General features: G+C 41.7%; 1 protein-coding gene across 4 annotated transcripts in view; it reads left to right on the forward strand.

The window, feature by feature from the left end:
• Positions 1-6,163: 6,163 nt before the first annotated feature.
• LOC105932634 (serine/threonine-protein phosphatase 2A 55 kDa regulatory subunit B gamma isoform) overlaps positions 6,164-24,473 on the forward strand; it is a 33,675-nt gene continuing 15,365 nt past the window's right edge. For 2 of the 4 annotated variants that reach the window (XR_004927792.1, XM_036127083.1), the window contains exons 1-5: positions 6,164-6,357; positions 6,719-7,056; positions 15,617-15,773; positions 23,596-23,693; positions 23,781-23,946. Coding sequence is in view for 3 of the 4 variants with exons in the window: in XM_036127083.1 (XP_035982976.1) it covers positions 15,692-15,773; positions 23,596-23,693; positions 23,781-23,946 (346 nt within the window). In the remaining variant the exon portion in view is untranslated. The remainder of the gene's footprint in view (positions 6,358-6,718; positions 7,057-15,616; positions 15,774-23,595; positions 23,694-23,780; positions 23,947-24,473) is intronic. The other 2 variants (XM_036127084.1, XM_036127085.1) reach the window with 2 other exon arrangements.

The following is a 24,473-nucleotide window of genomic DNA, read 5'->3' on the forward strand; positions in this document are numbered from 1 at the left end:
CCACAAGGTGAAGATGTAGGAAGAGAAGCTGATAAAGAAAAATGTCTGAATCCAAAGGATATTAATACTGCCCCATACTGCATATGGCAATGCAGAGGGACATTGGGGATGCCGCTCACAATTCATCGCATGTCTATGAAAAATATGTAAAAACAGATTTGGAAATCAAGCATTATGAATTTGGCACACAGAAAGCAGTTTCAGTTCAGGCTATGTGCCTGAAATCACAGGCTACTTCACCATCTGGTCGTCCATAAAGACATTAAACTGTGGAAAAGTGTTACGGTTAATTTGTCCCTTCTTAATGTAGTTGTATACATTTTTTGTTTCTAGTGAGGAATTATCGAAAACGATCAGGAAACTAATTATAGTATATATTCAGTGTTGTTGTTGGTTTATTTTAAACTAATCCATTCCAGTTTATGTAAAGGCTAGCATTCAAACTAACTAACTAAACATGTTTATATCCAGAGGTTATGGAGCAAGCTTTAGTCAATTCCTAGATCACAGCACAATATCAATGTGAAAGAAAAGAATAACTCTTTACATGAACACATTGAAATTTAAAACTCCCTACAATAGTGAACCTCATGAAATAAAATGGAGTAAAAACATTTTTACCCTTAAATATAACATGGATCGCTTCTTTAATACTCATTTGACCTTTGTTAATTAACTATTGAGAATGATCTTTTAGCATCTTTTAACCTAAAAAGAAATCTTTTAACCTAAAAAAAAAAGAAAAAAAGATATTTGAACTGCCATATTTTCACTAAACATCTCCAGAGTGAAACTTAACCCTAACATTTGATTTATAGGAGGTTGCTGCTTTTTAAAGCTCTGCTGAAATCATTTTGACATCCAGGATAGTGGTTTTAAAAGTCACAGTCAGTTGTAATCCAGCCTTTTTTTTAATCAAAAGGCTTTTAGCTGCTTTTTTTTTAATGAAACATAATGATTGGTAAATTAAGAAAAAAATATGATATTCAAAACTACTTTTTGAATATCATATGAGCTGAAGCTCATTTGTGCTTCAGCTGGTTCTGCACACCATTTTATTTTTCTCATGAGCTTTCTTGCTCTGATTCAAGATGCAAATCCAGTCAGTCCAGGTTTCCAACAACAGGTCCGCGCTGTGCCTTTTTCTATGACTGATCAGTGCGTGACACGAATAATCCCGTCCGTCTCTTCCGCCGCAGATTTGTGTGGAACGTTCCCGTTAAATCTCACCACAGCCTTCCTCCATCTGCACTGAAGGAGGAGGATGATGCGAGGGCACAAAGGCAAGTCAGATGCAGCGCAAAGGGTCCAAGTCGGTGATGGGGGGGGTCACGCTTGCAGTCACCATGGTAACGGGATGGTCTGTGGCCGAGTCTTCACACCAGAACGGCTCGGTCTCAGCAGGTGACAGACTGTAACCACACAGGAAGGCCCCGTCAGGGTCATGACAGGTTAACAAGGGCGAGCTGACAAGGACTTACCGTAAAGCGACGCTGCCACAGGAACGGCCGATGATACAGATTATATCAAAGGGGCTCTTATTTTATTGGGAATAGGAACTGTATGTTAAAACCGATAAATAAACATGGTAACCTAACTTTAAAATTGAAGCTCTGCCCAGAGGACAACCTTGCTTTGCTATTATTTATTGTGTCATCGTCTCTGGTTGCATATTCAGAGTGAAAGCACTCTGGCCCCATTTCACCATGAAGACTAATTTCTTTCAATAACTTAAAAATCTGCTTCTTTTTTTTTTTGACAAAACGGGTGACAACATTCTTTGCCTCAGAGACTTTAGTCTATTGCCTCCTCTTTACTCTGGAGTCCCTAAATATTTGTCATCCCAGGTTTGTTCATGTTCTGCAGCTTTACAGATTATTTGCTAGATAATCTTGGTTTACATAAATTCTGCCTAGTTTTTTTAAAGTCTTTTTAGTTTCAAGGAAACTATACATTTACAACACGTCATCTCAAGGCACTTTAAAATCAAATCATACAGACAGATTGGTCATAAAGTTTCCTATCTAAGGAAACCCAGTATATTGCATTGAGTCTTGACGAGCAGCATTCACTCCTCCTGAAAGAGTGTAGAGCCACAGTGGACAGTAGTCTGCATTGTCGATGGCTTTCCAGCAATCCCTCATACCGAGCAAGCATAAAGCGACAGTGGAGAGGAAAACTCCCCTTTAACAGGGAGGAAACCCTCCACAGAACCAGGCTCAGTGTGAACGGTCATCTGCCTCGACCGACTGGGGATTAGAGAAGACAGACCAGAGACACAGAAAAAGCACAGAAGCACACATCGACCCAGGAATCCTTTCTATGTTAGATGGTAATGGCAGATGATCTGCCCCCCCCCCCCTGTGATGTGGTGTCACAGCTAACAGAATGCCAGACCAGGTGTACCTACTATGAAGAGAAAAAAGACGGTGAGAACATAAAGTTAAAAGTTGAAATAGCAACAAATAATGCAAATTGGAGAACAGTAGGAGAACTCAGCAGAGGGAGAGAAATAGGCCCTGATGTCCTTCAGTAGCCTAAGCCTATAGCAGCATAACTACAGAGATAGCTCAGGATAACCTAAGCCAAAATGGAAAGTTTTAAACCTAGTCTTAAAAGTAGACAGGGTGTCTGCCTCACGGACCAAAACTGGGAGTTGGAGCCTGATAGCTAAAGGATCTGCCTCCCATTCTACTTTAGAGAGTCTAGGAACCACCAGCAGACCTGCAGTCTGAGAGCAAAGTGCTCTGTTAGGAACATACGGGGTAATGAATTGGTTGATCATCAGGGCAAAGGCTGTCATACACGGGAAGGCTTGTTGGAGTTAAAACCCCAGATTGTCCTGGATGGTTATATCATTAGAACTTGAAAATCTTCTTTTAGTTGCAGTTTTGGCTTTTTGTTTGAGAATGATCACTACAGATTATCGACGATGAAATCTGACCATTATAGATGGCCCCAGCTCTCTTCACTGCTTTCCGTGTGTTTATCTGGAAATTCATGCAGCGCTCTTATGTACCCTTTAGGTGTTTTGCTGCAGTAAACACCAATTAGGGCAGAATTAGATTTAAAACAAATCAGACAAAGAGAGAAAACACAGAGAAAAACTGTCAAATGGATGTAATAATTGGATTGACCTACACCTTTGATATCATCAGAGGGAGACCTGGTCTACCTTTCAGAAAAAGGTTTTCACAAAGATAGTTTATTGTGAATAAAGAAAAAAATGACAACAAAATTACATCAAGCTAAAGTAAAAAAAACTACATCTAATACAATTATAACTGTATTTTATGAGACAAGCAGTACAGTTGAATTTACAGACTATGTTGATTTATTAAGGTTGTTGTCCAAGATGCCTTGTTTGTTGTTAAACTTTTGAGCTGTAATGCTAATTTGTGATACTCTACTTAATTATGCTTTTCAAAATATCTCAGACATAAACAAAATCATTTTAATGTTTTAGGAACACGTTGCCTTAGCCTCTTTGAAGCAATATGAATCTTAATGTCTACTCATTGTCATACACCACAGGGTCAGCATGGACTTTTATGAGAAAAAACATTGCAGTATTTCAAATATACAAGTAAATAACAATTAAGAGTCTTAAAAAAAAAAAGTATGTAGCTTTATATGTACTTTTCTATAAACTTATATATTGAAATGTCTCTACATGGCAATAAGTGGGCTGCGATTTACGGTGAGGACCTTCCAGGAGCTGTAACGTTCGATGTTGGGCTGTAGCATGAGGAGCGCTGCTCGTTACTGGTGAGCAGTCACTGGGGGAGATTAAGGCTGACAGTCTTAGAGTAAGTCTGACAAACAGCACTTCTTGCTCCATGGGAAGGAGGGTTAAAGCCTGGCGGCAGACAGCCAGCAGCGATGATGGCACCAACTGTCACTGGCAGCCCACACTTTGCTGCCGCACCAGCTCCAGCCTCTGTATGTGTGTATGTGTGTGTGTGTGTCTTTCACTAAGTGATTATTAATGATCTCATGAAGGGGAAATGGGTTATATGGAGGATATATGTGTCTCGGTATTGATGACAGTGCTTTCCTCCTATAGTGAATGATTGGATTTATCACAGACATACATTTCAAAATAAAATTTTGATCACATGGCACGACACCCAGGTGTGTAGCTTATTGTTAGTTTAGTTTTCTGGGCATCGTGCATCTTTCTGTTTTTCACCTTTTTTAGTATCGTTCGTTGGTCTATAGATTTAGATCTTTCCCTCTTCTTTCCTGTCTCTATTTAGCATTCTGTTCATAATAGATTTAGTCAGTTTATTCTTGTTTCTGTTTCCTCTGTTTTTTATTTTTATTTTATCCATCCGGTGATGGTTGTTGTGTGATGAAACCTTTTCACAGGTCATCAATTAGGACCAGACCAGCTGATCTTAAAGGAGTTATAAGTAGGAAATTTACTGGTAAAATAGCAGAAGCCTGCTAACGTGGAAGCCAGTAAGAGAAGCGGACCAGAAATAGAACAAAATACATCATCATACACTGAGGAAGTCAAAATTAACACCAGCAACAGAAACATTTAGAAACGGCGTACTACATTGCTGTCACTGTCGGGCTGTTGTACCGATTAGAGACACTAGGTGTCATTATTACTTGTTGCTCCATTAAAGGTATACCATGCAACTGGGGTTGATTTTCCAGCGAGGCTCCCCCCAGAGGGCGAAAGTAAAAGTGCACTGTCATAAAGATGCTCAGCTGTTCTGGTTTCTCCGTCAAGCCAGGCGCGGTTGTTTTGAGCTTAGCAGACAGGCGAACGCAACGAAAAGTGGAAAAAACGGCAGTACAAACAATGACTAACACAGTGAAAGTATGAACATCAGGGTTTCCCGCAGCGCTATCTTGGTGAGGCGGCCGCCGCGGTACCGCCTCGCCAACATTCAAAAATAAATAAATAAATAAAATAATAAAAAACTCTATATGCTTGCATGTTTATTTGACGTTAACACGCGGTTCTTTGTTGTTGCTTTCGCACGTGCATATAGTGAATGGCAGGGAAAAAACACATGGAGTTCTCGCCGTAAAGCAAGACCGACTCTCGCGGTCTTGCACGACACTTCTGAGCCTGTGTGTGCGGGCTGAGGGCTCTTGTATTTCCCCCACAGACCACCAGGGCGGCCGAGAAAACCTTTGTTCGACCTGAAATGACTCATTTAATCATCCAAAATGGTATGGAACACATTAATTAACTGAAAAATGTTGCATAGTATGCCTTTAATTTGCAGACATGAGAAGAAGTATTGTCTTCTGGATGCTTAACGTTGGGTGACTTGGGTTGTTACAGACCTACGGAGTGAATTTCTCGACAGTAGTCCCACTATGAATATATTTACTGGGAAAGGCATTGACGTGTTCAATGTTCATTTTCACTGCTTTGTCACTGGTGCTGTGGTTCTGGTGGGTGATGGGCGCAGCTCATCAAAGTCCGTTAAGGGCCCCTATAAAAGCTCGGTCCGCCTGTGGGTGGATGAACCCAGAGCGTGTTCCCTCCTCATATCTTGTTTATTTGATCTGAACAAACACCGAAGTCATGGTTTTATGGAGGAAACATGTTTCTTCACGCTCAATGGTTCTGTAGGTTAATTATTTTCCTTGCAGTAATAAGACCACTCTGTTGCGTGCCACACGCCATAAAACCACAACTTGTTTTGTTATTCACTGGGCTTTAGGGCCATGTCCTAGTTATCGATCTGTTTCTGACAGCCTAGTGGTTCTAACTCTCAGAAGCTGTTTAGAAACACTGAACATATCTAGACTGTTGTGGTGGTTGTCTCATGATCTGCGGTTGTCCTTGTTGGCTTTGGTGGAGAAGATGTGCAACATCTAAGTCATTTGGTAATTTATGTGATACGTCACTGAAATGTCTGCGTTCCTGTTTGTTTTCAGTACCCGGTGAAACAGCCTGGCTCCCTCTTCCTGCCTTTTCACTCATTGATCACAACCCTATAAGATCCCCTGTCACTCCTGGTCTGCTACTTCTCCATCCTCTCTGCCTCTTCATCACAGTTAATCAGCTACAGTCAGCGGCTGGGCAGAGCCTCGTTTCTGTGATGATTGGCTCCTCCTGATGGAAGGTGGAGCTTCCAGCGACGCATCATCCAAACGTACCAGCGCAGCAGGACGCATCCTCTCCGCCTCCTCTCCGCCTCCCCCTCTCTCCTCGCCGCTCACTCTTCCTCTCACAGATATACGCCAGAGCTCAGACTGCAGCAGAGCCAGCGAGGATTTTCCCCTTTTTATTTTTTTGGATAGGCGGAGACACGCACCTGCTGCGGAGGTCCTGGATGGACGACCGACTGAGGAGGAGAATCTGAGAGTCTGCTGAGCGTGTAGGTAAGCGTGTCTTTATCTCATCGGATGTGTGCGTCTCCATGTGAGTGGGTTCACTGCAGAAGCAGCAGCACTGCAGATACTTCCACCAAGAGCTCTGCTCTGCTCATCCCTCCCTCCCTCCCTCCCTCCCATCCCCCCTCTCTCCTCTTCTCCATCCTCTCATGTGTTTTTTTCTTCTTTTCTGGAGAATCTAGCAGCAAGCCCTGACTTTACCCATTTCAGCCAGGACCGTGACATCTGAGAGAGTTTATTTATGTGGAACAGCCACACCTGGAGCCAGCCACTGCAGGGTGGACATGTGCTGAGATTTTCCTCACTGCGTGAGGGATGCTGATGTTTTCAAATGATCCTCCATCCTCAGGTCGACATCTGGCTGTCGGACGCAGTTGCGAGGACTTTTTTTTCAAAGACCCCCTCCAATCTGTCAAGGGACCCGCCAGCTACCCATCATCCCTTCAGCTTAGGATGGTCCGCTGCGCGCCCCTGTGCTGAGGAGGCGTCGGCGGGCAGCAGCATGGACGCTGTGCTGGCCGGCATCCCCACCATCCCCTCCACCGCCACCAATCTGCCACCACCACCACCACGCTGCCCAAACGAGCCGGGCGCTCCCCCCATCCCCGCCGATGGGCGAAGACACTGACGCCACCCCGACGCTCAACCACCACGGCTTCCTCCCCGACCACAACTATGTGACCGAAGGTAAGCGCCAGACAGGAGAGGTTGGGTGTGTGTTTACACTGTCTCACCGTGGGACACAACAAGCTCAGGGTAGACTCCTAATCTTCTTTAAGCTCTGTGTTGATGTGTTCCTACAGAGCTGCAGTCAGAAACCGTGTTTTCCTCTCTTCCTTCACTCAGTCTCTGTTCTGTTTTTTTTTGGGTTCAGGGTTCCTGTAAGATCTAGAAAAGTCTGGAAATTTTATTTAAGTGCCTTCTGGGATGTGTGCAAAAATAGCTTTTATTTTCAGACTTTATTCCTTATGTCATTGGCCAAAAGTTATTTCCGTCCATTGATCCTTCCTTCCTTCCTTCCTTCCTTCCTTCCACTGGTTTTTTGCTGCGTCCATTTTTAAATCCCGGTGGCTGCTGAAATATCTATATTAATCCATGGTAAACATTTCTATTCTTATTTTAAAATTTGTCTGAATAGGGCTGAGGACTTGAATTTGGGAAAACAGGGGAGTTTGACCGGCGAATTGTGGAGGAACCCTGTATGCTTTGTTTGTGCTTTCACAACTGCTGACCCACTGTGATGCAACACAGTTTTTCTTTGTTACACCACAGGATAGAATTGATCTGATCCAAATCTAAATGTCTTTTGTGTTTGACTCAAATGAAAGAGACAAGCAAGCGCGAAGGAGAGAGGAAGAAAGAGGGTGAAATCTTAATCCCCCCCCCCACCCCAAAAAAACCCCCAAAAAAAACATACCAAAAACTGCATTCTTGAATATGTATTAAGCTTCATGTCACCTCTTACAGTCTGTTGCTGCCCCATTTGAATTTAAAATAGGTGCATGTGTCACACTGAATCCATATCAAGCCTGTGTCGGGGGACTATTAAAAAATTCAGCAGCACTTACCACCCACTGAATCTCCTTACAACCCTCTTTCTTACCATCACACCGGATCCCCTGTCCGTCCTTCCACGCTGGTCTCCTCGCTGCTCATTGTTCGCCACACTTCTCAGACCAGATTATCATTAGGGGGTCATGCCAGTGTTAGAAGCTTATTTATCATCATCCTCTTATTGGTGTAGAAAGGGATTTAGGCAACCTGTGTTTCAGCTAAAACATGCAATGGCGTGCAAAAAGTATTTTTTTTTTAAAACGTTTTACATTTTGTCACATTGCGACCACAAACACGTGTATTTGATTGGGATTTTATGTGATGTATCAACGTAAAAATAAAAAATAGAAGTGTGAAAGGGGTGCTGTGCATGTGCATTCAGCCCCTTTTACCCAGTTCCCCATAAATAAAACCTATTTTCACTGATTGCTTTCAGATGTTAGCTAATTAGTATATAGAGTGCACTAGGTGTAGTTTAATCTCAATGTAAATACAGCTTTGAATGCCTCAGGGGTTTGTTAGGGAACATTAGTGAAGAACCAGCATCATGAAGACCAAGGATCACAACAGACAGGTCAGGAAATAAAGCTGTGGTGAAAAGTTTAAAGTATGACAAGGTAATAAAACAATATCTCAAGCTTTAAGCATCTAACACGACGCACCGTTCAGCACCTCATCTGAAAATGTAGAACGTGGCTCACATCCAAACCCACCAAGACATGGCAGTGAAACTAGACTGCCAAGAGCCCCACGTCTGGGGTCGCTGCAGAGATCCACAAGCTCCGGAGAATCTGCTGATGGGACAACAGGTAGTTGAGCAGTCGATAAATCTGGTCTTCAGGGAAGAGAGGCAGTGAGGAAACCAGTGTGGAATGAAAGTGAAAGCCCGGTTTAAGGTTTGCCACAAGCAAGAGTCGTTGTAGGAGGCAGAGCAAAACCAATGGAAGAAGGTGTTCTGGTCATTACAGAACAAGCTTAAAACTTTATAGTCTACAGGCAAAACACTATGAGTGGCAGAAAAACAACACCGCACCTGACCCTCAACACATTTCAATTATTTTGTGATGTGTTTTTTCAGCAGAGACTGGGGCAAAAGACTTGAAAATAAGGCGTAGGTTCATCTTCTGTGACTTTCTATGACTAAACATGCAGCCAGAGGTAAAATAGAACGGTGTAGAATGGCCCTTTCAAAGTCCAGGCCTAGATCATATTAAATCTGTGGCAAGGCTTGAAAATTTATGTTCACCGACGCTTTTTGTCCAGTCGATCAACGAGCTTGGGCTGTTTATCAAAGAAGAACGAGTCAGTTTGCAGTAGTGACTTGTGTGGCTGAACCCATATGCGCATCACTTTTCAGATTTCAAAAGAGAGCCCAGAATTAGTCACTACTTTGCGGTGGTCTTCATCGCATAAAATCCAAAATGAAATATATCAAAGTTTGTGACCGTAACATCAGAAGACGTGAAACAATTCAAGAGTTTTAAGTAGTTTACTGTAGGTCTGTCTGCTGATTGTGTAAATGGTTTCTGCGTGTTTCTCTGTTGTGACGAGGTATCTGGCTCCGCACGTGTGAATGAGCTTCTTGTTTCCTTGAGCGGCACGTCTGCACGTTTGTGGCATTTTTAGGCCGGTTTTGTGTAGTAACAAAAAAATTAAAGTGTCCTGTTACCCACAGCCTGTCTATGATCGCCATAGAAACAGTCAGCTGTGATAAACATGCCGCTTTTCATGCTTGACCAGCATGACTGACGGGCCGTCTCCACCCACCAATAATGGCAGTATTAATTATTCCACACATCTCAGGCACAGACATTGTTCAGGTCGAATTGCTGATGAGCTCGCTACAAGGTGGACACGCCGGCCGAAGGTTGTTGCGGCGGATGATGTAGAATGAAGCGCAAATGATACGCTAAAAAATAAGTCGGATTCACAGTCCTCCTGTGAGAAAAATGATTCCCCATTAAAGAGAAAAATAAGGTTTCCACTCCCTCTCATGCTGCTTCATCTCCCCTTCACCTTACATCCATGTTCACCTCTGTTCTCCTCCTAACCCCCCCCCCCCCCCCCCCCTGCCCCATCGGTCCTCCAATGCAACCGGCAGCATTGTCCGGCACTGAAGTGGTGCGTCTACTAAATAATTACCCATCAGTGCTCTGAGGGGCTGTTCAAACACAATGTGCTTCTGGATGTGAGTGAGGGTGGAAAAAAAAGATGGTGGTAAATTCAAAAAGAGAGATGGGATTTTATACTTGAGGGTAGCTGTTAAATATAAGTCCTTCCTTCCTTAGTATTATCCGTTCATGTGTTATTAGAGCGGATAATACGCACCCTTTTGTTTGCTCGGGTTTGTGTATATGGACGTTTGCGTGTGTGTGCGACTGTTTTATGTGTGTGCACATACTGTACAGTACATGCACGTTGGGATTCCCTTTTCCCCTTTTTACTCCTACTGGGATGGATGTTTAGCACCCCCTCTTTCTTTTACTCTCTACTCCTCCCTTCCCAACCATCTCTTACTTTACTCCCCTCACATGTTGTCCTGCTTCCAAAATAAATCTCTCGGCTGCATCCTCCCCCTCCAGATGGAGAGGCATTGTGTCCAAAAACAGAGGAGGAAATAGCCACGAAATCACGATTTATCTGCTTTTTCTTACTAAATGCATGTGATAGCTGAAAGTAAAATATGAAAGTGAAATGAATGCAAACAGACGCAATCTGGTAAAATTTTTTCAGTTGCATTAGTATCACAAATTCATATTCATATTAATTTACTTAAAGAGGGATTGTCAACAGACATATTTGTATATTTTAGTGTTTTTTTCCATTGTGAACACCTTACCTTGGTCTGTTCAGGTTATATTAAAAATTAATACGGGAACATAAAAATTATACAGGACTAAATTAATCATTGGCTTTTTGCGCCTTACATTAGCAAATAGCACATATGTATTCCTAAGAGAGAATATTCTTCGATTCTGAAATTTACAAATTATACCAACATTTCCATATCCAGCTTCAATCTTTCACAAATAGACATGGCTTGAAAGCTCTAAAGGATAAAACACACTTTTTTTTTAATGCGTTTATCCTTGCTGTTAGTTCACTGAACCCCCAACATGTCTTGACAATATTGTAAATAGTTTCCTCCTAAAAGCTTCTTACATCTATGTGGCTGCTCTGTTGTTATTCTAAACGCCTCACTGATACTGAATATAGCTGACTTTGAGTCTTCCTCCTTCATTGACAGCATCCATACCAAACAGCATAATGCTTACCTGATAAGGCCCAGGTGGTGTGGTGCATTCACTGGATGTTTGGATTTATGAGAAGCTGGGCAGGGATCACAGCTGATTAAGATGCAGATCGACATACTGGTCTCCAGCCAGTTCCTCTTTCCATCTCTTCATTCATGAAATACTAAATGCTAATTTGGTTTTAGGGTTGTATTTTTAAGCGAACACCTGGAGGTTATTACTTAGGGCTTTTAGTTATGATTTTTTTTCATTTGATGATACATTTCCTGGTTTTCCTGTTAGTGGTTGAGCATCTGAAAGTTAGTTTATGTCATAAGGGCTTTTACTCTTAAATTTATACATAAGTTATCTTAACTAATGTGACCGCTGATCTCCAAGCAGTGGTATCGAGGTGAGGGACGGATATTACCTCTAAGGCTTGGAAAAACTTAAAATTAAGATGCAAGGACAGCAGAACCACAGGAACTGTGCAAGGGCAGCTTTGTTGAAAATGTTCAGGTTTTAGGCCAAACCTACCACAGATAAATGAAGGAAGAAAAACTGGTCTAGTGGCAGCAAAGTCATGGGCGGTCAAGGATTACTGCTGCAGATATAAAGCAAAAGTTGTCTGATTTTGTGTCAAATACCAGAACAATCGCGGTTACTTAGATTGCCGAAAAAGCTTATTAGGAAGAAAGATTGTGAGAAGTTGGGGTGTTGCTCCCAATGAGACAGTACACATTACTGGATTAACGAAAACGAGACATTAGGACATATTTCAGTCCACGTCTGACCAGTCCATATATTGTGTTTTTTAATGGCTGTCCTGATGCCTAAAAAGCATTAAAGATCTTTCTTCTTTGAGCGTTTTCCCAAATAGAATGAAGGTTTCATAAATCTAAGGCTACATCCACACGGGGCTGAATACTGTATCCGCACAGAAAAGTTTGAGGTATACAGATGAAACCACACCAAGTCGGAGACGGCTTAATTAGTGATGTAATACCTCTGCCACGCCAGTGAGTGGCGCAGTAACGCTGCCACAGAATTAGAGACGGAAGAAGATCGGGGCGAAAACAAGGGAGATAGAGGTGTTTGTGTGGACCGACGATAAGACAGTCCACACGAATGCAGTAGAGGATGAAAATGTTAAAGTCCACAATACATTGAATAGTGTCTTAACCGCAATCAGAAGTTTGCTATTGTTGTTCTTTGTGTTAGCATGTGCGTGTTAGCGGAGTGGGGAGGTCACCCGTTTGTAGTCAATTTTGTAGTCAAACTTCTCTTCTCTACTCTGGGCACTGGTTTCAAATGTTGCTGGTTTTATGGCCGTTTCGTCTACATGAGACTGACTTGTCTGACCAAAATGTTTACATACAGCCAAACCTGTCTGTGTGGACGGGGTCTCTAAAAATGTGCTTTTTAAAGAATCTGAAGTGGATTATCCACTTCAGGTGTGACCAATCAAAAGTATTTTAGATTCTGAACTACAGACGATGAAATGTGGACCACATTGTTTAGTACAGATCAGGAATCTCCGAAGCGGGTAGCTATTTTAGCATCATCACAAGCTAGCAGTTAGTTTGTTGCAGTGTTCTTACAGTAAAATCTTGTCTGTCACCATATTTTCTGCCAAGTTGCCAAAATGCTGTCCCATAACAAATTTCAATTTCTATGTTTTGGTGGCTTCAGCCATACTTGTGTAACAGAGTGCTTTAATAGTTGACCCCGTCTACACAACAGGACAACTGAAGAGATACTTCCTTTTTTATTTCAAAATAAGAGCCAAACCTAGACATAGAAACAGTAAAGTAATAATCCATGAAGCACACACCTTAATATTAGAGATTTGTAGAAACAAATTATATATTATAGTATTGCATTAAAATAGCAATACCCTGTGGCAGGAAATAAGTTACACCCCGTGTGAGGCAGTATCATTCGCAGTCAGATTCTCTACTTTTGAAAGTTTCTTTTTTAAATTGGCCTATATACATGTTGGTCAGAGATTTGCTTTTAACAGGGAAAAAGTCAGTGCTTTGAGCAATGTTCTGCTGGGAAACACAAGGTCCTTGTTAATCGTCTTACTTTCGTCCCACTGGTATGTCCCGCCATAAATCTCAATACTGCATGTTGATTGGCCCGAACGCTTTTTGGTTCGGACACAAATGGTTGAAGCCGAAGCGGTACAAGACATCTGATTCTTGTGTGTTTCTTAATGCACAAATAAAGTAAGAGTTCATCCTGCAGGCAAGATTAATCTTCTCGACCTTACCGTCTCTGTCGCTTCTTGTTTCAGACTGGATGGGATGGAGTCACTTGACTCACTGTGCACATAGAATAGCATCTGAAAGGGACAGTAGCATAGGCTACCGTTACCTATAAAAACAACTTTTTCTTACATTTTTTTAATACCGAAAATACCAACATTGGCAAAATGATGTCGGTATTCGTAAATTTTGGTGTTGGTAAATTTTCGGTTTATTGCCCGGGCCTAGGCCTGTCATTGATGTCGCTGAAAAACTTACCTAAAAATTGATGTATAGCCCAGTATTTCCCTGCAGGGGAATTTTATTCCAGGATGTTTGCAGTCTATTTTAGCAAAATGGTGTTCCCTTGTACATGCCAGGCAAAAACAATTCAAGAGCTAATGGATTCTCTCAAGACCGCTAGTTGATAGGAGGGGGTGTGAACCAGTACTTTGGGAGAATCCCGTGTCTGAGGGTTTGCCTTACCCATCAATTCTAACTAGGTTCTGTAGCAAGAGGGAAAGTAATTTTAAAATATTCCCCCTACAGAATTGGAGGCCCAAAAATGACTTGGTACATTATTCATCTTGTTAACTGTGCTAGCCTTAAACAACACAATTCTGTAAAAGGTTGCTTTCTAGTGCAGAGTAGCCATAATAACAAAAAATCTAAAGATGGAACAGCACCAATATACTTGTTGACATGATTGCTGAATATATCTATTCTAGTTTTAGGAGCAATAATCATAGATTACCACTCTGTACTTGACACAAAGACGCAAAAGTGAGCACAAGAAACTGGATTTATTCAATATTTGTCCATATTTTTTAAATGCATAGAGGAAGCACTCTGGTCTTGAACAGTAAGTTCAAAGAATTAAAGGATCTGAAATTTGCTTTAGTGGAGCCCTGTTCACAAAAAAAAAAAAAAAATCAAACACCCCTGTCCATCTCTGTGTTTTGATTTACTGGGTCACCAGCAAGGCTTAAAATCAAGCAGTTGCTGTTGCACCTCTGAGATGCCAAGGAAGATAGAGAAATGTTCCCTTGCTGTACCGATAAGCCTGCATGGTGGCTCAAGGATGGGATGTAGCGATGACAGACCGTCAATTAGATCAGATGGAATAAAAATAGTTTTTAACATGAGGTTTTCCTAATGTGTTATAAGAAATTAATATCCTGCCCACAGTATGCTGTTTCTTGGCATCCTCGCTAAGAATATAAATCCAGATCAGTCTCTCCTGCAGAGTGCAGGTAAGGGCTACTTGGAGCAGGGCCAAGCCCAGAATGGACTTCTGCCATCCTAAAACCACTCCAATCTCAAATATACCAGAGCTGACTAATCTTTAAACTATTGTCACGTTCACCACGTTTTAGCAGTGTACCACAGATACACAATTCTGCTTTTTATTTGATAAATAAATGACAGTATTTATTCTATGGTGTCTGGTACACATTTAAAAGCGACCCAGCTGAGTTCCACTCCCCACCTTCTTTGATGCAGCAAGACCAGTTCATGAAAACTACTGCTTTGAGGGAAATGGCTGCTCCATACAGCTCAAAGAGAGGGTTGTGTTTGCGGCTGTGGGACTGAACTGTTCTGTGAAAAAAGCTTGCGTTTCAGCAGATTAGGGCAACAAAAAGGGGGGGCCGGTATTAGCTGTGTGGACACATTTTCACCATGGATCATTCTATATGTGTGAACATAAATAGAGGGGGGAAAATGACCAAGGTGCCTCTGAAAATATTTAAACAAAATTTTTTTTTAATGTTACATCTGATTAAACGTCACTGAAGAAAATCAAAAAGAAAATCAGCTCGTTAGTCACGGAGGAAATTGGTTCGGTATGCTTCCCTAAGTACAATTATCACCTGCTAAATCTCATTAATAGCACCAAACAAGACAAAGAAGGACTTTCTGCAGCTTATCTATATCTGTTCATCTCCATTTCTTTGTAACCTTCCTGCCGAATCCCGCCTGTGAGTATTTCATGTTGCATAGGCATGATATCATCATGAACATCCACTCCCTGTAGATTTTTTCTTCTTCTTCTTCTTTTTTTTTGTTTTTTTTTTGCGAGTACTCATGCCCGAATGTGGTGATGTAGTAACTCAGTCCCTACCCTTAACCCTGCCCGGCCCTTCTCCCCTTTCCTCACCCTCTGCCTCCCTCCCTTCCCTCCCCTGCCGTCCACCGTTGCTCCTCTTACAGGGCTGCTCCTGGCTATAGCCTGAAGAGCTCCGCCCATCCTGTCCACCCCTCTCCACCCTGGAGTCCTCCCCCAGGATGTTGAGCCCCATCCAGGTGCTGTGCTCCGACATCACTACCCTTTCTCTGGAGCCTGAGCCGTTTGCCTCTTACACTGAAGGTGTGTTCTCTAAATCCTCTTCTATCCCAAAGGTCCTATCTGTGTCACGCATTTGCGCCACATGACCCCGGAGTGACACATGATAGATTTTGTGTGTACATTTTATGTGTGAGAATGCGCCATTAGGAGTGTGTGCAGGAGACAGGTGGATTCTCGAGTGAGTCTGACTGTTATAAATATCTCAAACATCCCTTTGTCTCAGTCTGTCTGCCTCCCCCTGCCTGAATAGGTGTGTTTATTCTTGTAGCCGCAGCTTTATTTTCGTCTCGGTCGGCCTGCTTCAGTGTGAATTACGTCTACGCAATCCTAATATCTTTAAATAGTTTCACCTCAGAGGACATGCTGCCTTCTTCAAAGCTCAGCCGTCTTACTTCGACTTCTTCTTAATAGAAACTAAAAATAAAAACGGATCTGTTTATATCTGGGAATGCTAATAAGGAGAAGCTGCTCTCCAAATGTCTTAACACAAAACAAAACACATTTAAAGTGCTGAAATCCACTCAGATAAGACTGCATCCTTTGCAACATGTCAACATTTTGTGCTTAAGATAGCCATAAGTACGCAGACTATGACAGGATCAATGGATCTTTTAAAGCACGTTTTCTGCGTTTGCATTTTTTGCAAACAAATAGCCCTCTTCCCAACTTAAAATTTGTTTTATTCAAATAATATTTTTTGCAGCTAAGTGAAAGCGGGATTGCGGGCGTATGCCACACATGCTGCCTGACGCAGGCCTGGTTTTATGGTTGTTTTGAGTCTATAAACCATTAGGCTCACACCAGCCCTGCTCCATTGTGCTGATACGTGTTTGGAGAAACAGCAGAATCCCTGCTGTGTCGGACTTAAACCACTTATCTGCACACATGTGCACCTCTAGCACAAACACTAGCACAATGTTTTTTTTTTCTAGTGTGTGCTCCCCCCCCCCCCCTCTCCCTCCACGATAACTGCAAAACTGCAGGACAGGGATCAATTTAGCATCTCCCTCCGGCGCTTCTTTCTCCTCCTCCTCTCCCTCCATCCTGTTTATTTCTCTGCTGGGTAATTGTGCACATGCACACAGGAAACGTGGGGTGCTGGAGCCACCGCCTGCACACACAAGCCGTTTCCAACACACATGCACGCACGTCTCCTGCTGAGTGGCGGCTCTTCGCTGCTTTAAAGAAGTGTGTGTTTCTGGCTCGGCTTTAATGGTCCATGTTTACCCAGGACTGAGATTTCTATAATTGGAACATCAGCCCCCCCTCCCCTCCTTTGCCCCCAAAAGAAACCCTTGGAAGAAAGGATTTCCCCTCTTTGGGCTTTCACCACCACCCTCATCTCTCATAGACCGCTCTCCCCCTGTTGCACCAAAAAAAGGGTTTAAACAAAAGATTTCTAGCTTAAAAATCATTTAGTTTCTGCTTTAAAACCTGTTGATCTGCGGATCCTTTTTAAACTGTGGTTTTCGGAGTTTTGCTCTTTGGCTATCTAGTTCAAATTTCTTTCAGGTATCTCCATAAAAATGGCAGAAAATGGGGTAACCATAATTAAACGAGTGGAAATCTAAGATTTTTCAGGCCATTTCTAAAGATTTTTGGAAGTCCTAATACATCAACAGACTACCACGTTAAAGTTGTATGAACTTAACTAGGATTTCATTTGACAGATCAACAGAAAAGTAGTCCATCGCTCTAAACTGGAACTGAAATTATGCATGGTTTTAAAGTTTTTTTGTTTTTTTTTACAAATACAGCCTTCAAACTGTGGCTTACACCCCTCTCTACTCCAATACCCCTAATTAAAATCCTTTTTGATCTGCTGACCAGATTCATTCACCTTCCTATCCACTGTGACCTATTGGTTGACCAAGCTCCTAAAAAGTAACAGAAAACACAGTAGCAGATAGTTTTAGTGAATTAATTGACAATTCCATTGTACTATAAATGCAAATGTGAAATTTTTGCTTCCAACATCTTGGCGCATACTTTCAGAAATCCTGTATGTCGTCATCCATGCGTGTCTGTAGAAGCAATAAAAGCAGATCTGTTGGTTATAAGTGAGCTGCTGTCCCTCTAACACTTTCCTTTTCTTTTGATAATCTGTGCGGTTTGCTGTGTGACTGGGTCGTGTGTCTTCATATGCAGTGTGTGGGCCAATGCGTTTGCAGTCACGATGCGTTCCTTCAGCTTCTGCAGAGTGACAGTTATTCAGGCCAGCCTGCGAACGCTGAAACATTGTTTGTTGCATACAAACATGGCTGACTTCCCATACCGTACAGCACCGAAAAGATCCCCACTCTCAGGCCCCCTTGCACGTTCAAACAAGGTGCGCTGGATAGCTGTACCTTGTAGCTGCCTGGTCCTTTGTGATGCTTGATTATTCTGTACTTCTCAAACATATGAGGGTTATCAAAAGAGAGGCAGACGGCTGTGAGATCTGTGTGTGCAGAGGAGGTAAACAGCAGCTCACAAAGATGAGGAGGGTGGAGTTTGAGGACAGATAGTGTCTGCTCCATATTTTATTCAGCCGCATTGTGCGCTCCTGCTGTGGTTTTGCTCAGCTGAGCTCTCAACTCTCTTTCTCGCACAAAGAGCATGGAGAGCGCACTTTTCCGCCTGCAAGTGTGCACTCAGGTGACCAGGCTTGTGCTTGTTAGCGAGTCTGAGTCCATGCTGGTGTGCTGCTGCGTGTGCGCTCCGTCCCACGGTGGTAATTCAGCAGCCCTTTTTTTTTTTTTTTTTTTTTGGACAGCGGACAAACAGCAGAGTAATTATTTCGCCGCGCTGCATCTTCCTAAGAGAATTAGATTGATGAATCCCACTTCCTCCTTCATCACACTTCCATATACGGCAAGCTGTTATGAGAACCGCAGCCACTGGCTGGCTCTGCTCGTTGCCGTGGCAACCCATACTCACCAGTGGAGGACCCTTTCCCCCCTATTTTTCCCTTCCACTTCCCATCCCAAGGCCTTTTTGCCACTCTACCTTCCTTTCCCATCCGTCCCATTCGTCCACCCATAGCTTCACCTCCCATACGTACACACTCGGGTGCAGTCAGACAGCCGGGAGCTGGCGACTGGGATGAGAGAAGACAGACTGAGAGACCGAAGGAGATTTTTGGAATGTGAAATTGCAGATTACTAAAGAATTTGCGGGAGAAATAACAAAAATAAATAAATAAAATGATTAGAAATCAGATATGATATCCAGAAATAACGTAACACAGTGATGTAACACAGTACAAAAGGTAACCAGTTGCGGTCAGTGTGTTAAAAATGAGGGTGAGGAGTAATGGGTTGGTGTGGAGTGTGAAGATGAGACCCTGCCTCCACTTATCATAAAATCTATCTCTCTCTCTCTCCCCCCTCTTTCAAGGCCGGGATAAAACAGGCTTCAGCTCTGGCTCTCAATGAATTTGCTCTCCGCGCTCTATTTTTATTACAGACAAAGCCGGTGTGGACATGCTCTTATCTATAAAAACTAACCCATGTGGATTCCCAGTAGCAAAGCGGTGACGTTTTTCTGTTCGAGTCAGAGCGCATCTGTGCTTTCTGCACACAAAAAAAAATATTTTCTCACTTATACAGTTTTGATCAGAATTATTGACACTTCCTGAGTGTGTCAGGTCCTTCAGGGTTTGCAACAAGATGCTGTTAAAGAAGCTGATGCTGACAAAGAAGGCCGGCTCTGTTCTGGGGACTCTTCTACAACCTCAATGACTTATGAAGGATTCTTCATAAAATGAAAAACATTATTGACAACCCTGAGCATCAGACTTCCATAAAACGACTAGTTGTCAGTCAGAGGCTTCTCCAAAGCTGCTGTAAGACAGACCGCTACAGGAGAGACTTCCTGTCTGCAGCCATTGCCATCTACAATGACTTGTTAAAGAAACCTGTTGAGTTACACCGGCATTTAATTTCCCTTTGGGATTAATAGAATGTTTTTGAATTGAATCGACACAATTCATAACCACAGCATTGGAAATATATAAATAGAAATTAATGCAAATGAACAAATGTCTTTAATTTAAATAGTTATCAAGGGTATAGACCAGACCTCAAAATCATGAAATAGAAAACATTTATGGGTCTCTTGTTAAAAACCTCCAATTAGTTTTCACATAAAAAGTAAAAGCTACCTTATTGGGGTTGCCATTATGACTGAAATGATGAAACTTATAAAAGTCCCTAGCCGACACACAACAAAATTTAGCATAGAACTTAAAGATTTGTTGTGAAATGAAATAATGCATTTGAGGGTTGAGCAGCAGAGTTGAGTCATGTTGGTTGTGTCTGTGTTAAACTTTCTAAATCCTCTCTGTCAACGGCAAACAGCTTCTGGTGGAGGCTGTGCAATTGTGTATAATAATAATAATAATAACAACAACAACACATTTTATTTGTATATTTTATTATTGTATAATGACATCAATCCCATATCTCCACTCTCTCACTGCCACCGAGTGAGGTTTATCAGAGACTAGCTTTGGCTGATTGGAGAGTGAGGAATGGTCTGCAGTCCTGACCTCAATCCCAACTTGGCCTTTTTCGGAGAAAGGGGGACCATTTAAAGTACAATAAATAAGATCTTCAATGGCACAATACTTTTTGCCCCTGAAAGCCCTGTCACAACAAATAAATAATCAACCTGACATACATTTCTTCAATCTTTGTTTTAAGTTTATATCAGAGGTGAAGATTTTGTCTTTTTTTTTAGATGTGCAACATTAGGCACATGCAGCCAAATCCACAAAAGACATGTTGTTGAGAAGATGGGAAACTGTTTTGAGCTACGGTTCTGCGTGAAAACTTTAAAATAGTTAATTCCAACATTTGCCTACATCTACAAAATCTACAAAGGTGACAGACAGGTGCAGGAAGCTACCTTCACAGTTATCCACTGGCATTAGGCAAGTAAAGGCAAGGCACGTTTGTTTAAAAGCACTTTTCAGTAATACGATGCTTAAAGGTGCTGTACATAAACAAAACAAAAAAACATAGGAAATTAAAGAATCACAGAGGCAATTACTTTGCATTGGAATAATAGCAGCAAGTCAGATACAGTAAAAGACAAGTTAGACTACAAACTTCAACAGCTCTAAACAGATTTAAAGGAACTCAGGGTTTGAGCACTTTTACAGTCCTCTGGGTGTTTATTCCAGATAAGTGGAGCATAAAAAAACTAAATGCTGCTTCTCTGTGTTTGGTGCTGGTTCTGGGTATGCAGAGAAGATTTTAGCCAGAAGACCTGAGTAGTCTGGAGGGTTGATGCACATTAAAGATGGTGTGGGTTGACATAGCTTGGATTTTGTTTTGAAGGTGAATAGGGCAAGTTTTGAAGATAAATGTTATTTATTTTCTTTCCCATACATGTCCTTACAATTGCCTGACGTGTAATTTTGTAATTTTGTTGTCTTCTATTTAGCGCAATTGCTTCTATTGGCTGGATTAGTCAGTTTATTAGATATTCATTCGGGCCGAGTCCTCTGGGCATGGGTGTGACGCAATGCACGCTCTCATTCACTTTGCTTCTTTGTTGAGTCTCTGCCGTAATCTATGCATTAGCGAAAGAACACTTCAATAGTTATTGCTTTCTTACCTCAGAAGACATTACGCCTCTAAACAAAAGACTTGTGCAGTCGCAGCAGCAGCAGGTGCTTTCCCTCTTTTCCCATGGATGTGCACAACACTGGTGTCATTTCAACTTGTGACCAGATAAGGGAGACTTCTGCATAAATCCTGGAACTGGGACAATGCTCCTTTAAGTTCAGTTTGTGTATCAGGTTATAAATGGTTCCGGACAGCAAGATAGAACCGGAATGCTGTGCCAGTTTTTAATGTGATGAACCTTTTTAATGACGTTGTTTTTAATCCTTTCATTGCTTACCGCAAGGACAGAGCAGGTGTCTTGATCCAGTAAATGAGTTTACAAGAGCTGGATAAGAAAATTAACTAATTGTCTGGCTACACAAAGGGGGCTTGTCAAATAGACTGAAAATAGGGAGAATAATGTTGCTAGTTAAAAAAAAAAAATCATCTAGATGGGAACCACAAACCAATTAGATCATGACCTTCTCATGTTCAGTATGAAAAGCAAACATTCATAGGCATGTCTAATATTTAAAGACATTGTCACATGCATTTCAGAAAATTGTATAATTTTAGATGCTTCTAACATATAGTGTCACTTTCCCACCATGGATCAGTGAGTGAAAATGTAAATGTAACATTTAAAATGTCACAGCATTTTGGTGTGAATCCCATGAATGCACAAGGACATACGGAAGGACAATCCATGAAAAACACTGGGCATCTGTGCATTTGTTTTCGATGGACACTGTACAGTCATCACCCTGGGGATGCCAAACATTTTTTCATATTTGCAAGTGTGCAGATGGCAGATTTGACACTTAACAGCTCAGCTGACATTAGTAAAAGGAGTGATTATCTGTTTTCATCTGTGATTTTCAAAAAGAACTGGGTTGAAGATTACGTAGTAAGATTGTTGTGGGAAGACGAAACAAGTGAAACTGCAGGCTTGAACTGATCACAATGATGCTCTGTTAAAGAGTCTATAATCATACATATATAATCTCTGTTCCCGCCTGTTAGAAAAGCTTTAATTACTCTCTTTTTTTGCTTTTATACCACAATTTATATATAAAAAAAAGTTGACAGCAAAACTGAGATCTTTCTATTTTTGTTTGTCTTGTCATGTGAGACAAAATTGACCCTAGAAAACACATAATAGTGGTGATTAATGTGCCCACCCTCAAGATCCAAAGTAATTCTAATGTGCAAAGCAAATTAGTCCAAAGAATGAAGTTCAGGGTAAAAAAATGTAATTTCTGTGCACTCGTAAATTAATTTTATTGCACTTACTTTTTCTTTCAATTTCAATTTGATATGAGTCAGGTAATTGAGTGAAGACAACTTTCTCTAAAATCAGTTTGGGGTTTCCTTCACTATGAATTTAAGACCATTCAGAAATCAACACTCATTTTATCTTCACATTCTTATCAAGAATGTCCCTGCCTGCTTCTCCGTTCATCAATACCTCAAATAAATGAAGTCTTCCAGTGCTATATTATACCCCACCATGATGTTCCCACCTACAAATGTAACTTTTGACATGGCGTGTTCACTGAGTCCAGCTTTGGCCTCATCTGACCAGATTACTTTCTCCCAGCATTTCCCTGATTTGTTTAGATCACCTGCAGCAAACCTTAAACAAGCTTTAAGCCTTTTCTTCGGCAGTGGAGTCTTACGCAGTGCGTGTGTATAGAAGATATTACAGTTGTTGTTTTTTTTTCATGGGAGAAACTGTACCTGCCGTGCAAGGTTTTCGTAAAGCTCTCTGTAAGTGTACCTAGGCTCTTAAACAACTATTTTAATCACTCCTTTCAGAAATCTTACAAGAGGCACCTGTGCTCAGATGGATTATGGTATAATAGCAGGATTAGGGTAAAATGATGTTGTTTCCTCTTCCAGATTATAAAAAATATGCACTATCTGGCCACTAATTTAGTCACACTGATGTGTAAAGACTTGCACACATCGGAGGGAATGACAGTGTTTTGCGCCACTGCCTGTGTGTCACAGTAAATAACCGATAACACCTGTGCCCAGTATGAAAACCTTTGTACGTGTGCTGGTAATGCTTTCGTGTGGATTGTATTGGCAATCAAATATTCTTTGCTGCATTTCTTTTTTTTTATTGTTGCTTTTTTGCATTATTACACAGATGAATGTGTGGGTTTTTCGGTCGTCTAATGCCTATCCTCACTGCCCCATCCATTTTCCTCTCAAACTATGTCTCCTTGTTTTGTTTGTTCCAGCGGATATCATCTCCACCGTAGAGTTCAACCACACAGGAGAGCTCTTGGCCACAGGGGACAAAGGAGGCCGTGTGGTCATCTTTCAGAGGGAACCAGAGGTAGGAGCACACACTAATGGTCTGAACAAATAAAATTAGTTAGTTTGTTTTTTTTTCTAACTTTTGTTTTGGTTTTATTTCCAATAGAGCAAGTCTGATCCATTTTCCCAGGGAGAGTACAACGTGTACAGTACCTTTCAGAGCCATGAGCCCGAATTCGACTACCTTAAGAGTCTGGAGATCGAAGAAAAGATCAATAAGATTCGATGGCTGCCTCAGCAGAACGCCGCGCACTTCCTGCTCTCCACCAATGGTGAGAATAGAGAACAACCCAGTAAACATGCCACCCCCTAAACAACACACACGTCTTAAAGTGTTTAACTAGAAGTGGACAGTACAACAATATTAGGTCTCAATGGGTCTGAACCATCTGCCAAAGCATGGAGATCCTGATATTATCTACAAATATTGTCATTTTACCGTTGTGGAAAATGCTTGCGATTTTGTGGAATTTCGACAGTACAGATTGACAATATAATGTGTAGTATTGTGGAATTTGTTATGTTTTGGATTTTACCGAGCGTATCTGGAGATCTTCACCAGGGATTAAGTGTTTTTTTACATTCTTTACTCTTTACACTGATGCTCAAAGTGAAGGAGAACTAAAGGAGAGACTGTGTTGGCTGTTGAAGCTCAATCACTTATTGTAAGCGTTTCCAAATTCAGCACTCAAGGGTCGGTGCCCTGCAGGTAAATGTGTCGCAGCACCAATCCAGCTCAGTCAAACAGCTAAATTACTCCCTCAGAATGTCAGGCAGCTCTGCAGAGGTCTACTAATGC

This window comes from Fundulus heteroclitus, chromosome 23 (genome assembly GCF_011125445.2).
Source record: "Fundulus heteroclitus isolate FHET01 chromosome 23, MU-UCD_Fhet_4.1, whole genome shotgun sequence".
NCBI lineage: Eukaryota > Metazoa > Chordata > Actinopteri > Cyprinodontiformes > Fundulidae > Fundulus > Fundulus heteroclitus.